This window comes from Triticum dicoccoides, chromosome 7A, assembly GCF_002162155.2.
Source record: "Triticum dicoccoides isolate Atlit2015 ecotype Zavitan chromosome 7A, WEW_v2.0, whole genome shotgun sequence".
In the NCBI taxonomy this organism is placed as follows: Eukaryota; Viridiplantae; Streptophyta; class Magnoliopsida; order Poales; family Poaceae; genus Triticum; species Triticum dicoccoides.
In genome coordinates this window covers 173484906-173501319 of record NC_041392.1, presented here as the reverse complement: position 1 = coordinate 173501319, position 16414 = coordinate 173484906, and the positions used below count along the sequence as shown (strand labels likewise).

Here is a 16414-nt window from a genome sequence, read left to right as displayed (position 1 = left end):
TTTGTTTCCGGAAGATACACGCGAGATGCACAAGAAATCAGTTACCGCTCTCCTATCTCTCCCCTTTCGTTTACTTATCGGCGACGGAAGAGAACGCCGCGTTCACGGGCACGGCGGGTGGCCGTGCATCGTCGTCGCGCGCGACGTCGGCCGTGCAGGAAACCGACGGGGATATATTCGCGAAGGCGAGAGAAACCGGTAGTTAAGCACTGTGTCTCTGTGCGTGTTAGCCTGGCGAGGGGGCCCGCGCGCGCATCTCCGTCGAGCGCATCGCCTGCATATATACCCCACGACCGCGCGCCGTGGATATCAGTACGCCACCCACAAGCCACCGGTCGCAACCGCACTCCGTCTATATCACCCCCGGCCTCGCCACCTTGGGACCAGTGCCTCTCCCTCCTCCCTCTCTCGCAACCTTTCCCCCCGTCTCGTTGGAATCCATGGCGTCCAAGTCCGCGGTCACCACCGCAGGTTAGTTCGACCTCCCGGCCAGTTATATTGAGAGTTATTAGTGAAGGCTGTTCCACCCCGGATCGGGAGCCGCCATGGCTCTGTTTATCCACGCTCTGTGGGGCGGCGGCAAGCCTCTGGCGCTGGTGCTCACCACGGTGCTCCTCTGTGTGCTGCGGCCAGGTGGGCAGCTGCCCAAGGGCAAGGAGGAGTTCTCCTCCATGGCGGACGTGTACAACCACGAGCTGACGCCGCTGCAGAAGCACGTCGCCTTCTTCGACCGCAACAAGGACGGCGTCATCCACCCCTCCGAGACCTACGAAGGTACGTATTTACGTGGCGCGCGCACAGCGCACACACGCCGATCAATCGCTTTCTACCTGCTTGGAACGCGGAAGTCGGCAGAAATCACGCGAGAAACGGCACAGCTCGTCCCGGATAACTCTCGCGATCGAAAACTGACAGTGGAGTTGGTCTGCAGGGTTCCGCGCGATCGGGTGCGGCGTCGCGCTGTCCGCCTTCAGCGCAGTCTTCATCAACGGACTGCTCGGTCCCAAGACCATACCGGTATATATGCACGCAACAAAAAACTGTGTTTTTTCTCTCTCTCCATGATTGATCCTTCTGTGCATGATTGAGATGCGTACCCTGTTACACTGCTGTCCTAGGTGCGGTTGTGGGGGCAAGGCTTGGGTTGCCTTTGTCATGTCTAGTTGCTTTCGGAGTTAACGTGGGCACTTTTAAAAACACCGTGCAAACACATATTCACACACGCACGCTCACCCTATGAACGCACACACATCATATCCTTATGAGCATCTTGTGAGACCACCGAAGTCGCCACAAACGCCCTGTAGCGAGTAGCATGCCATGCCGCTGAAAGAACAGCATCAAAAAGATTAAAGTAAATCTTGTAAAACACAATCACCCATGCCAAAGTCTAGAACTTAAACTCAGATGGACAGGTTCCGCCGCAAGAAACTTAGTCACCCGAGCATAAATTCACTACTTTTGCATAGTTGGTTAACAATATTCCAGTAGCACACGAACGAGTATTTAACCAAAGTTACCACAATTCATGGAACCGTACCCAGAAACTACCATTTTACGTTTTTGTGCGGAAAACTACCACTTTTGTTCTAATCCGTGGCAAAAAACTATCAAGTGTGAAAAGTGCCTGATTTACCTCTTCTAAACGCCTTTCTGACATGTTGGGCCCACAAGTAAGGTTGACCCTTAACTTTGACCGTTATTACAGATAGGGCAAACACGTCAACCCTCTTCTTCCACCTCTGTCCACCCTCATGTGCATTACATCGAACAGGTTATCTGCGTCTCGTGGCAGGTGACGTGGCCGGCGAGCCACACCCCGATGCAGTCCGAGTGAAAGGCTTGGCTTGGCTGCACTTGGTGAGGAGCCGGAGCTGGTCCCCGTCCCCGAACTCGCTGTGGCAGACGGTGCACTCGAGCACGGCCGTGCCATCTTCGCCCTTGCCTCCCGCTTCCTTCTCCCGGAGCGCCCTCGCCTCGGCGTAGGTCATGGCGGGGAACAAGGCGACCACCTCCTGGTCGAGCCCGCCCAGCCGCCAAGTTGTTAGTGGCTGCGCTGCGCATGCACGCGGCGGCCAGCCAGCAGCAGCTGCGCGGGCTCGCACGCGGCGGCTGCGCTGCGCACGCACGCATGCACATGGCCAGCCGCCGGCGGCCAGCTAGTAGCAGCTGCGCTACGCACGCGCACACGCGCGGTGACCAGCCAGTCGCGACTTCGCATGCACGCACGCCCGCCGCGGCCTGCCAGCGGCGACTGCTCACGCACGACCTCTGTTCGGACGACCGCGTACACAATCCAGACAGGGATACGACCACATGTGGGCAGGGCAACGGCGGCGTCGGCGAGCAGGCCACCGCGCCGGCAAGCAGGCAGGCCGCGCCGACGAGCAGGAAGGCCGTGCCGCTGCGCCGCTGGGCAGGCCGCGCCGCCGGGCAGGCAGGCCGACGCGCCGTGCGCTGGCCTCCGCTCGAGCTGGCTGGCTAGCCCCCGCCGTTGGCCTCCCGTTAACGGTCAACCTGACTTGTGGGCCCAGCATGTCAGGAAGGCGTTTAGAAGAGGTAAATCGGGCACTTTTCACACTTTGTAGTTTTTTGCCACGGATTTGAATAAAAATGGTAGTTTTTCGCACAAAAACGTAAAGTGATAGTTTTTGGGTACGGTTCCATAAATTGTGGTAGTTTTTGGTTAAATACTCCACACGAACAGAGCACAAACTAGATGGTTGCCTGATTTAGATGGAGGGCGGTATAAATAAAAGGCTGCACGAGATTCAAAAGCTAGTTGCTCATTGGTCAAAGGGCTCGTAACTAAACGGCGTCGAGATCTACAAATGACTAGCAACAGGCATTACTAAAACGCACATACGCGCATACGACTATCTCAGCACTAGAAACACATCGCCAGGTTAGCATATGCATGCACCATGCGTTGAGACGCACATGAGAACATAGACCAATGAACATGTTAGTTCATGTAGCATGGGTTCGGTCGCAAAGAGAAATGAATAGCCAATGATTTAGCTACACTTTCCTTTCTACTACAACGAGACAAAGAAACTTTAGCGAGATCTATTTGCACTTTGCTTATTCTAAGCAGGCAATGGTAACATGCAAGCACACCCTATGCTTTAGATTGGACCAACTGAACTCTTCCAGCGATGGACGGTCGGTGTATCATTGTATATCTCTTTCATAGACCATCGAGTTTCCCACTTGACCATCTACTGCCTCCGTTCGGTATTAACTGTCGCTGAAATGAGTGAATCTAGACGCGGAGGTAATAAAAATTAACCCTTGCCGCTCCCAAAAGAGATGAATTGTTTGCCTTCCCGGATAAAGCAGAGGATGGAAGCAAGTAAATCGGGCGTATCTACCTCGTGGTAAGAAGCCGCTGCCAGAGACGAGCTCGGTTCAGAGTATTCGACGGAGTGCCGTATGACTAGACGAGCTCGGTTCAGAGTATTCGACGGAGTAGTGCCGTATGACTAGACCACCTCTGGCCGAGAAACAGAAGACATATTCCTAGCGTGAGGACTTGTACACGCCAACACAGAAAAGATGCATTATTCACCCTTGCTTTTTTCAGAGAAGAAAGCGAAAACACCGAGCAAAGGAGCACTGTCAGGCTTTTCCAGTTTATCGATCTGTTCAGTCTTTACAGCAGGACCTAACATGAAATGGGGATTGGTTCAGTGCTGATTGGCTGGAGTTTTCCGTTAGTTATTAATCGTCGTGTGTCGCTACCGCTGCAGGAGAACATGAAGGTTGGAGCTTTCAAGTTTCCGATCTACGTAAAGAACATCCACAAGGGCAAGCATGGCAGCGATTCGGGCGTGTACGATGCCAATGGAAGGTACTAGCTGCCATCTCATATTTGTTTATGTGCACATCGCCGACAACCTCCATTTCTAATTAGGTGGATCCTCCAAAGTTTACAGTTAGACCTCTCTAACATGGAGTATCAAAATATAAATATGTTATTCAGATTGGTCAAATGAAAATAATGTTGTTCCATTTCTCATAAGTAATATCTCCTTTTTTCTGTAAATTCTTGCTAATATATTCAAATAACAATAGCGATCAAAGATACTTCATGAAGACATACTGATCTATCTAAAATATCATGTATTTTTACATAGGAGTATTTCCTTTATTAGCAAAGATATATACTAGCTGAATTAAAAAAAGGTCAGCTAATTACTCCTACTTGCAACGTAATGTGGAGAGAGAGTGACATAGATGTTAGTCGCAACTCCCTAATAAAACCTAAAAGAATCTAAAGTAGTCTTGCCGCCTTATGATACGGGTGCATGACTGTCAAACCACCTTTTGATATGAAACATAAAGTTAAGAGAAGCAGCTAGGAGTGCTGTGTTGTCTTTGTTCTTTCCCCGTTGTCTAACTAAACTCTGAAGGAAGAGATGCCACAGTGCCGCACACTCAACAATAAACTACTGGCCAATGTGAGTCGCATGAGATTAGTTAAGGTATTGTGGCACATGACAGTGTTGCTATGACGTGTAGAGAAGTTGAACTATCGATAAATTGTGCCGCCCGATGGTAACTAAAAAAGAAATAAAGATAGCAACACAACTCTAAAGCATATGTCTTATCTAGACGTACAAAGATAATGCAACATGTGTTCGGGTGCATATGTGCTAACCTTACAGTCTATCTAACTTGCAGGTTTGTTCCTGAAAAGTTTGAAGAGATATTCAAAAAGCATGCTCACACCAGGCCTGATGCCCTGACAGGCAAAGAGCTGAATGAGTTGCTTCAAGCAAACAGGGAGCCTAACGACTTGAAAGGACGGTAAGTTTCCATTCATCTGGAGTATGAACAATGGAAATGTAAGTTGTGCTCTTTAGCTCATTATTCTCCTTTTCTGGAACCAACAATGCAGAGTGGGTGGCTTCACGGAGTGGAAAGTTCTCTACTCGCTGTGCAAAGATAAGGAGGGATTTCTTCACAAGGAGACTGTCAGGGCAGTCTACGATGGCAGCCTGTTTGTGAAGTTGGAGCAAGAGAGGAAGCAAGCTAAGGAATCTGCCAAGAAGAAATGATGAAAACTATCCCAATACCCTGTTATTTGTGATTGTGCGCAAGTATGCGTAAATTATGGTGTGCTTGCGAGTATGGTTCTGTAAATTAATGTTGTGATTTGATTTGGTGTGTTTGTTTGTTCTTTTATGGAATGAGAATTCAAAGCCTGTTTGTCTAGATATCGCAGTAGTTTGCAAATGAGGATGTTTCCAATTACTTATAATCTTAATGTTGGTGTTTGTTTTATGTCTCCACAAACATACTTCATGCAAGAAGTTGCACAACAATATGCAGCGTGCAGCAGCATTACCTCATGACCATTGTCCATTGTTATATTTTACCATTTATAGTTGGCGAAAAATGTGAGGACCTATTTCGTCCAAAGGAATTATATATAATTTCAGTTCATATAAGTTTTTCCTATATAAAATCTATTTGGTCCAAAAGAACGAGTCCTCCAAAGAAGACATGAATCTCTAAAAACATTTCTGCATTTTTCATACGGTGCAACCAAACAACTACTATTATTGTGTTTCCGAACTATTATTATTGTGTCCTTATCCATGTAGAATCTGTCTACAATGTTATGACATCCTATTCTAGTATATTCCTTATACTTGAAATCCTACAAACCAAAGAGGCACTGAATTTTATTGTTTTTACTCAGATTACCATTAAATTGGTATTTAGTTTCACCACAACATTTTACTGTTAACTAGCTGGTGCATGCAACAATGAACACATCTTGAGGTGAGATTTGTTTAGCTGCTAGTGCACTTATGTAGAAACATAGCAAATAATCCCTCCGTTCACAAATATAAGATATTTTGGATATTTCAGTATGAACTACATACAGACTGAAGTGAGTCAACAAATACATCAAAATGTATCTATATATATATCTGATTCAGAAAAAGGTTTCCGCAAAAAAAAAAGAATCAGAAAAAAGTTAAAACATGTTATATTTGTGAACAGAGGGGTAATATATATTACAATAAAAGATTGTGCAAATGTGAAGAGATAGATACGAGTCAGTGACAGAACAAAATAATTGTGAAACTCTGTATGGTATGGATACACAACTGCCAAACCACCTCTTCAATATGAAACAAAAAAGTCAAGGGAAGAAGGTGAGAGTGGTGTGTTGTCTTTGTTCTCTTCCCCCTTTGTCTCGGGCAAGTGAGTGCCAAGCTGCGTCATGTGGCATAAGATTTAATTTAATGTGAAGCACATAAGGTGGATGGGGTGGCACTAATATTCATCGGTTGTTTAGGACCTGCATGCAGATCATAGGATGCCCTCACGTAGGAAAATCCAACGTGATATTGACAAGTGACATTAGCATATCTGATTAAATAAATGGAAGAACAAATGCACAGGTATGAGGTGTTGCCTGTCACCGTTCTCACTTTCTTGAACTAATTTATGTAAGACTAAAAATAAGACCACATGTCTTATCTAGAGGTACAAAACAAATGCAGCAGATTAAGATGGCTGGTTTGTTCCATGAAAAGTTTGTGGAGATTGCAGGAAACATGCCCACACCTGAAAAGTCTGATATTGAGAATTGAGAGCCTATTTGTAAGTGTTTCCTTGCAAGGCGTGGTGTACGACTGAATTTTTTTCCGGTTTATGTTTCCTTGCGTTGTTTACAAGGTATTGTTACTCTTGCTTGCAACGCGTGGTGTACGACTGAATTTCAGTTTTGTAAGTTCATCAGCGCAGAGTCTGTTTAGCAGCAAGTAATTCTTTTTACAGAAACATAGCAGCTAGTAGAGCTGGACATATGTTACTACTATAAAATGGGAACTAGGAGTAATAAACAGTTCTCCAGTTTATGTTTTTTTATTTATTGTTCGAGCCTGCTTTCTATTAAATTGTGGTTTAGTTTTTGGCAAGCAAACACAAGGACCACCACAGAGAAGCGATGCAACATGTGGCATTATTTTCTTCTCTATCTATGCCTATCAATCATAATTTCCCACTACCAAGATCAAGGACAAGTACCTACTAACAAACATAAGTACCACATAGAGAACATATTCATGTCTGGCTCTTCCCTGAGCTATTTAAACAAGACCATTCGTTGCCATCTGTGAGGTGTGCATTCGCCGTCAAATAGCCGCAGAATAAATAATCGCCGACGATGGCGGGCTGGCGACAATCGTCGGCAGCGGCTTCTCTGCAGCTGTACCTTCTGTTTCTGGGACACTATCCTTTCAGCGGAAACATTTTTACATACAAGTTTCATCTGATGAGTATCGTTGCTATGGTTCTCATCAAGGGGAACATGCGACAGCATCCCCTGATATTGCTAACATGACGGCGCTTCAGAAGCACGCCTCTTTTTTCGACCGTAACAAGGATGGCATTAATACTCATTCAGAAACGCTTGAAGGTGAATGTGGTCACGCAATGAATGTGCAAAATAAAATGTTCCTGCTGAGTGTTCAGAATCATATGTACGAATGAATCAGCAGGTCTTTCAATAAAATAATGTGTCTAGTGTTTGACGAGCAGAATATAAGCTCCGTTAAGTCACCTGACTTTGGGATGACTGACATGTGACCCCACAACAAGCTGGCCTCAGCCACAAGTAGAGCTTCTGTTGCCTATTTACGAAAATCGAACAAGATATTGACAAAGGACATTACCAGATCTGATTAAATAAATGGAAGGGAATAGTACAAGTATGAAGTATTGTTGTCGTGGTTCTCACTTTTCTTGCATTAATTTATGTAGGACTAAAAATAAAAGCATATACCTTATTTACAGGTACAATATAAAATTATAAATGCAACAAATTAAGGAATTAAATGGCATGAAGCTTTCTCAGTTCCACTTCCATCTATAGCACAAACGAAGCACATCACTTGTATCTATTTGCGACTAAGGGTGCTAACCATTTTCTTGATATGACACAAAAGGTTAAGAGAAGCAGCTGGGAGTGGTGTGTTGTGTTTGCTGCCTTACCCCTTTGTCTAAACTCTGAAGCAGGTGATACCAGGCTGTGGCTACGGCACACAATTTCCTTTTAATGTGAAGCACATGTGGTGAATTGGATGACATCAACATCTATCGGTTGTTTAGGACTTGCATTCAGATTATAGGATGTACAGGAGAATCCTCCTGTGATGTGATTTAGGAAAATCCATCTAGATATTGACAAATGACATTTCGAGATCTGATTAAATAAACGGAAGAGAATAGTACAGGTATGAAGTATTGGTGTTTGTTCTCACTTTTCTTGCATTAATTTGTGCAAGACTAAAAATAAGAGCACATATCTTATTTACAGGTACAAAATAAATGCAACAGATTAAGATGGCTGGATATATGTAAACTTCACAACCCTTTCCAAGTTGCAAGTTTATTATTAAGAAGTTTCAGATATGCAAAACCCATGCTGACACTAGGCCTGATGTCCTGGCAAGCAAAGAGAGCTGCAGAAGTTGTTTCCAACAAAAAGGTAGCCAAAATATTTCAAACGATGGCAAGTATTCCTCTGGAGTACAATAATGAAACCGTAACCAGTGCTCTTTAGGTGAGTGTGCTAAAGGCAAATAAGTAAACGAAATATGTATTTGGCAACCCTGTGCCCGATTGCAAAACTGCCACACCACTTGGTGTCCCTTCGATCGGCATCGCACGCATAAGTCTTCCTCCCGTATTCCTCCCCCGCGCCAAGTCCCCAGCCGATGGTGTCTTCCTCTGATTCCTCCTCCCTGCCGCCAAGTCCGAGCCCTCCTCGCCGCATCCTCCTCCGGCGAGCCGCCGCCGGCAAGCCAAACCGCAGTGCCGCCCCTTGCTCCCTCCTTTTCCCTTCATCTTCCTTCCTTCCTCCCTCTCCATCATCTCTTTCTTTCTGCTCACGGGAGCTCCCATGGCGCCGCCCATGGATCCGAGCAAGCTGCCGCCGGAAACACAACCCATCCACTGGACCCCCTCCGCCCCAACGGTCGCGACCTCTGGCGCCTCCCTGGCGTCCGCCGCTGCCTAGTCGTCATCCTCGAAGCCCAAGATTGCAACACCTCCTCCAGGGCCGGACTAGGGGGTGTGAGGCTCCAATAAATTATGTAGTTGGGAGGTGTAAACAAGCTCAGTTGACCAAAAAATGGAGTTCCGAAGGTTCCTGGATCCAAGCAGAGCGAGGAGCCTGTTGCGTCGCTGTAGAGAATGGACGAGACCCGGCGCCACCGCATCGCAGGAGTGTGTTGTGCGTCTCTTGCTCATTCAGTTCAGTTGTCTCGTAAGAAAACCTGAAGGAAAATGTATTGTCAAGAGATGCCAATACTATTGTTGCTTCTTTGCAACTTTTTTGTTCATTCTTACAAGAAACTCTAGCCTATTCATATCTGGTGCTGCTACAAACTTACAAAGTGTACAGATAAACTAGCCTGGTATATTCAGTACTTCAATTTATTGTTCAGTTGTACCACTTGTTGGTACAAAAAAACTGTGTTAGTTCTACACATTTTCCAGTGTTATGTGCTAGAATTTCAGTGTTAAGTACTACAAAAATGTTCAATTTGGAGAGGTTCCGGTGCTTTGTTGCTGCTGTTATGTGCTAGAATTTCAGTGTTATAAATCGTTTCTTGTGTTCTTGTTAAGTCTATAAGTGAGGCTCTAAAAATGCAGTTTGGATAAGTTCCAGTGCTTTGTTGTTGCTGTTATGTTGTACACAATCTGCACTTTAAAGAGGGTCTAATGCTTGGATGGTGCCGTTTCTTGCTATTAAGCGTGCAAGTGTGTTGTGAAAATCTGCAATTTGAGATATTCTAGTGCTTTGCCGTTGTCCGTTATTCCTGTACTAGCACTTGTAAAAGTCAGAAATCAGGAGACGTTCAAGTCCCATGTTGTGGTTGTTTTCTTACTTCTGCTAAGTCCATAGGTGTGCACTATTTTGTTTTTGAACAATCTCGTGCATTGGATCTATATTGGATGTTAGATAAAAGAGGGCATGTTACAACACGACTTGCTAGAGGCAAGTTACTAGATTTCGGTCCAGATAGGACAAATAATATTAGGGATTGTTGCGTCTGTGTTGTGTGGTGTGGTAACTTAGTTATTTCTTGGCTAGATACACCACAATATTGGTACCAGTTTGAACTTGAGATCAATTTTCACCGCATGGATGAAAATTGATGCTATTTCCTAGTGTGAAGAATTTTTTTTCAGTCACACCGTAATTTTTGTTTCCTATTTTTGAAAGATTGACTACTCCTTTTTAATTCTTGAGGTTGACACCGTAATATCGGCAACAAAAATTGAAAAAGCAATTAGGTGACTAATGGGTGTTCACTTTTCACATCGTTTTTCACATGGTAATTTATGCATTACAACCCTCAAAAAAAATTATGCATTACAGATCTGATAACTTACATAGAAACACTGTGATAACATTTTGTGTATGTTTCTGAATTGAGAAATGTTTTTAAGTGTAAATAGCATGGTCATATATGTACCGCAGACCCGATAATTTAAAGACAAATCCCATGGTAACTTTGGCCCGGAAAAAATTTATTGAAAAAGATAACGTCACTAACTTACATGTAAATAACATCATAATTTATGCTCCGCAGACTTTATAACTTGCATATAAACATCATGGTAACTTTAATAGCGTAGGGTGGAGGGAGTTATTGAAAACATACCCCGGTAATTTTTGTATAAATAACACGGTAATATAAGTACCGCATAACTGATATTTTACATACAAGCACCGTGGTAACTTTTGATCCGGCAAAAAAGTTACTGAAAACACAACCCCGGTAACTTTTTCTGTAAATACTATGGTAATATACATTTTGTAGACATGATAACTTAAGTACAAACACCACGATAAAATTAAACAAGGGGAGTTGTTAAAAAATAAACCCAATAACTTTACGTGAAAATAACATGATAATATATGAACCATGTACATGATAATTTACATAAAAACATCGCTGTAAAATTGACCAAGGGAAAAATGTTATTGACAAATGTACTCTCAGTAACTTCTGTGTGAGTAGCTTGGTAAAATAGGAAACACCGACTTGATAATTTGGGTGCAAACACCATGGTAACTTTGTCCAAAGAAGGGAAAATTGTTGAAAAATATACCTCGATAACTCACGTGAAAATAAAACGGTAATATACGAATCATATACCCGATAACTTACGTACATACACCACGATAACTTTGACTAAAGAGCAAAAAAGTTGTCGAAAAACATACCCGCGATAACTTAAGTGAAAATAGCACTATTATATATGAACCGCAAAATCCGATAACTTACGTCCAAATACTATGATAAGTTTGATTCGAGTGGATGAAGTTGTTGAAAATATACCTCGGGAACTTATATGTAAATAGCACGGTAATAGTCTTGATTTAGGGAAAAGTAGTAAAAAGTGGTCGAAAAATACACATGATAACTTTTTTTATGTAAATAGCATAGAAATTACGCACCACAACCTTGATAATTTAGGTCCAAACACCACGGTAAATTTGATCTGGAGAAAAAAAAATTGTTGAAAAGACTTCTGTGTAAATAGCATAGTAATATACACACCTGATAATTTACATACAAATACCATGGTAATATTTGACTCGGTGGGGAAATTATTGAAAACATACCCCCGTAAATTTTGTGTAAATAGCATGGTTACATACGCATCACATACCTACATACAAACACCACGGTAATCTTGATCAAGTAGAAAAATATGTTAGAAACATACCCCCCGGTAACTTATATAAAAACACCATGGTAATATACGAACCGCAGACCTAAAAACAACATGGTAATATAATAACCGCAGGCCCGATAACTTATATGAATAAAGCATGGTAATATATGAACTGCAGGGTCGGTGAACCATTTTTATGCCTTCGATAACTTATGTGGAAATAACACGGTAACTTGCATATAATGGGCATGGTAACTTATGTAGCATAGGTGTGATAAATTTTGGCTGAAAAAAAGTCATCGGAACATGCCAACATGGGATCTAGTTTCGAAGATCTCGTCGCGACGAATCTTTTATGTAGAAACGGTTTTTACATCGGACCAATGGTTTGAGCTACAAAATATTTTAAAATTTTGGAATAAAGAGAATCTAGAATGACATCAGCTTTTTTATTCTCTAGTGTATGCATATAATTAGAAAGAGAAATGCACGTGAAAAAAGAAAGAATGCTAATGTATGCATGTATTTAAAGTGAATGAAGTAGAGGTGTGGCAGTTTTGCTTATATGGCACACATGTGCCAAATATCACAGTTCATAAGTAAAACATTCTAGACGCCCTCTTAGTTATGACCATGCGCAAGTATTTGGAAACTATTGGTGTTCTACTGTTATTGTGAGTGTTGGACCAGTAAATTAACGATGTAGCTTGATTTCGAGTGTTTGCTGATTCAACTTGCAGTGAGAATTGAGAGCCTGATTGTAAGTGTATCCTTGCAGAGCATGGTGTGTGTTAAACGATAGGCTTATAGGTGTGTACATGTGTTTGTGTACGTGACAACTTGTACGTGGTGTGTGTGTGTGTTGTGCATCGCAGGTACTTAGAGATGATCCTTATCTTTGTATAGCTTCACCTAGGGGTCCAGTCTACTAACTACCTGCAGCCATATTGTAATTCTATTAACCTATATAACACACACACGTCCTTGCTGATTGGCATATGCTTCCATGCATAGAACTTTACATGGTAATCAGAGCTAGCCTTGCAATCATCCATGGCAAGCTCTTCAAGTTCCTTCCCCTCATCTCCATTTGCTCATGCCGCAACCGAGAAGCTCACCAAGGGGAACCAGGTGCTGTGGCAGACGACCGTCCTCTCCGCCATCGGAGGAGCACAGATGGCGGACTACCTCAATACCACGAAGACGGTCCCTCCTATGACCATTGAGGTCGCTCCTCCGACGGGAAGATGACGACCAAGGCGCCAAATCCCAAGTTTCAGACAGGGTATGTGCAGGATCAGCAGATCTTCTCCTACCTACTAATCACACTTCCGCGAGAGATGGCGATCTAGGTGGCTTCCTGTCACGTGGCAGCGGAGCTGTGGAACACCATGGAAGATATGCTCACCTTCCACACTCGTGCCAGGACCGTCAATGTCCGAATGGCGCTTGCAAATCGGCAGAAGGGCAACGCCACCATCACTGAGTATGTGGGTAAGATCAAATCCCTTGGCCATATGAAAGAAAGTTAAAGAACAGGATATCGTCTCCCATATCCTTGCCGAGCTCGATGAAGAGTTTAACCCGGTCGTCTCCGCCATGTGCTTTCGGGTGGAGCCCGTCACTATCCCGGAGTTGTACTCTCAGCTCCTCAGCTTTGAGACCTGCATGAACCTCCGCAACGGGGCTCTCAATCGCCTGCCACAGCACCTGGTTCCTCTTGGTGAGCTTCTCGGTTGCGGCATGAGCAAATGGAGATGAGGGGAAGGAACTTGAGGAGCTCGCCATGGATGATTGCGAGGCTAGCTCTGATTACCATGTAAAGTTCTTGCACGCACGCACGCACGCAGAGAGGAAATCTTCATCCATAGCTCTTCTCCGAGTTATTAAACAGGGCCATGTGTTTCCATTTGTGAGGCGCAGAGCAAATAAATCCTCAGTGAGTCAGTGGCGATGATGTTGAGCCGGCGAAGATCACCGGTAGTGGCTTCGCTACAGCTGCCGCTGGTGACAACTCTTCTGTTTCTATGGGTCCTAAGCTGTAAGTACTTGATACATGCTGCAGTTAGCTACTCTGTTTCTGAGACATAATCCTTTCAGCAAAACACTGTTACCACCAGACAATGATGAATATCATCGTTATTTTTGGAAGGGGGGCATGCAACAGCAGATGCTGATATAGCTAACATGACGGCACTCCAGAAACATGTCTCTTTTTTCGACCGTAACAAGGATGGCATCATTACTCCTACAGAAACATTTGAAGGTGATTTGTGCTTAACTGCTTATGCAAAACATTCTGTAAAAAAGTGTTATCATTGAGAATTTAGACTCACATGTATCTGCATTTTCGTTTAATAGAAAGCAGGTTTACTGTTTGCGGAGCAGAATTTGAGTTCAGTTAGATTGCTTGTAAATATAGAAAGCAAATTCAGAAGCTCCACTTGTGCCGTATAACACAGACAAAATTCTAAGGCATGTTAAGTTCATTTATTTGCCGTGTTTGTATCTTCTTGATTTTGACAAACTATATTTGGCACAAGGGCTAACATTATATTTTCCTTTTAGCATAAGTACGACATGTATATTAACTAATTATGATATGCTGATGTTAAAGAAACAATTTTCAATATGCTTAAATTACCAATGTATGGCCCATGTGTTAACTTGTTAGTTCAAGATTTCTCGGGTAGTAGCTGTGGTGCATTTTGGATTGAGGAATACAGGCTTACCTTTCAAGGTGCAGTAAGGGCGCAAACCACTGGTTAGGGCAGCGGCTTAGGGCTAGAGTCTAATCTCCTTTTATGTTTATTAGTAATTTGATGGAAAAAATATAAATAATCTTAGAGGGATTTTGATCCATCAAAAAAAATCTAGGGATTTCAAAAAGAAATGCTTAAGCTGAATCTGAAGGATAAGGGAAGCACTAACAAACTTGAAAATAAGCTAAACAGACTGATACCTGATTTGAGCATTAAAGAGACTTGATGATGGTGGCCCATGCTCCTTAATCCTTATCCTTGCGCCGAGGGATATATGCTGGGTCCCACGTGCCAGAACTATTATGTTCATGTATATTTATTATTATGGCAATATATTTTATCTTGTAGGATTTGTTGCAATTGGTTGTGATGTTGCGTATTCTAGAGACTCTGCCTCTTCCGTGCATGCTGCCCTTGGTCCTATAACAAGCCCGATATGACTACCTCACAGACATCCATGTGCGCACACAGACAATGAACTTGATATCTAAAATTTGTTGTTCAATTCAGGTTGATGCACCATTGCCCCACATTAATATTCACATAGGCCTAATCCACAGAGCAATGCATGGAAGTGATTCAGGTGCATTAGATGCCAAAGGAAGGTAACTCAAATCACCTACTTATGTATGTGCAAATCTGGTAAATATCACCATGCATGCTGTAAAGTAAACAAAACATGGAAGTGATACAGCTAAATTTTTATTAATTTATTATACATATACTGAACATGTCAAGCTGTAGGTTTGTTCCCCAAAAATTCAAGGAAATATTCATAAAGCATGCAAAAGCCAGACCAGATGCGCTGACATCCTCAGAGGTGGAGGAGATGATACTAGCAAATCGAGATCCACTAGACCCTCGATCATGGTAATTTTTGGAACTTTTGGTTATTTGTTAATTGCATTCTTGAGAACCAATGGAGGCGTGCAGCATGATTCCATCATGTAGGTTCTCGTGCCAACTAAAGAAATGTTTCCTTTGGAACAACATGTAAGAAAGTCAATTGGGGGGGTTGGGGGGGGGGTCAAATTATAATTTATGGATCTTAAATTCAACTAAGTTTGCTGCATTTCTAATAAATATAGGTCGGCGCCTGTAAATGAGTGGGGCCTGACATACAAGCTCGCAAGTGATAGAGATGGTTTTCTTCAGAAGGATAGTGTAAGAGGTATATATGATGGAAGTGTGTTTGTCAAGTTGGAGGAAAAGAGGTCTCTTCGGAGTGAAATATGATGGGCTATACCATTGTGTGTTTACACAACATTTGGGAAACCTATGTGTTCATATAGTTATCAAATATGATGTATATTGTTCAAGTGTATTTGACCGCACATCGTTATTGGATGTTTATAAGGAAACATTTTTTTTGAACGATCATCGAGGGGGAGAGGATCCCCACCTGTCGGTGTAGTGAAAACCAGGTCTACACTAACCGCCGGGCATGGGCCACGACTGTATGCAACTACGCTAAAGAGGATCCATCTTCGCCGACAAGCGCTACATCGACAAGCAAGAATCAAGCTACCTTCCCGGCAAGGAGCATCCTGCCCTGCTAGGGAGGACAGATACAAGGCCCCGGCAAGAGGATCTTGCCGGGAAGAGACAAGGCCCCGGCAGGAGGAGCTTGCCGGGAAGGCCAACCACGGCACTTCAAGAAACTTGCCGCGATGCACCGCACGTCCCGGCAAGGTCCGGTGAGCGATAAGCTTCTGGACTCGACAAGACGACGACCCCGACAAGGTACTCTCCGGGGGCCCGCTGCCACTCTGTACACACGCTCCAGCGCACCCACCCGCGTGTCGCCATGAGGCTTCCTCAGGGGCGCGTGGCGGGAGCCTGGGCAGCCAGGGGTACGCGGTGGCAAGCGGAGATGAAGAGAAGGCCATCGTGGCAAACGGTGGCGCTCCTAACGGTCACTTTTTGCACTGTTT

At 43.7% G+C, this 16414-nt stretch overlaps 2 protein-coding genes and 1 pseudogene across 2 annotated transcripts; all 3 read left to right on the top strand.

The window, feature by feature from the left end:
• The first annotated feature begins 299 nt into the window (after positions 1-299).
• Positions 300-5289, top strand: LOC119330228 (probable peroxygenase 5). The gene is made up of 6 exons (XM_037603344.1): positions 300-471; positions 634-774; positions 932-1017; positions 3753-3853; positions 4687-4812; positions 4904-5289. The coding sequence occupies exons 1-6, from the start codon at positions 441-443 to the stop codon at positions 5061-5063; spliced, it is 645 nt and encodes a 214-aa protein (XP_037459241.1). The 5' UTR covers positions 300-440; the 3' UTR covers positions 5064-5289.
• A 7953-nt stretch (positions 5290-13242) lies between these two features.
• Positions 13243-13381, top strand: LOC119334892 (annotated as a pseudogene).
• Positions 13382-13671: 290 nt separating this feature from the next.
• On the top strand, positions 13672-15796 carry LOC119333351 (probable peroxygenase 4). The gene is made up of 6 exons (XM_037606275.1): positions 13672-13759; positions 13871-13984; positions 14829-14913; positions 14990-15085; positions 15225-15350; positions 15569-15796. The coding sequence occupies exons 1-6, from the start codon at positions 13672-13674 to the stop codon at positions 15714-15716; spliced, it is 657 nt and encodes a 218-aa protein (XP_037462172.1). The 3' UTR covers positions 15717-15796.
• The last annotated feature ends 618 nt before the right edge of the window (positions 15797-16414 follow it).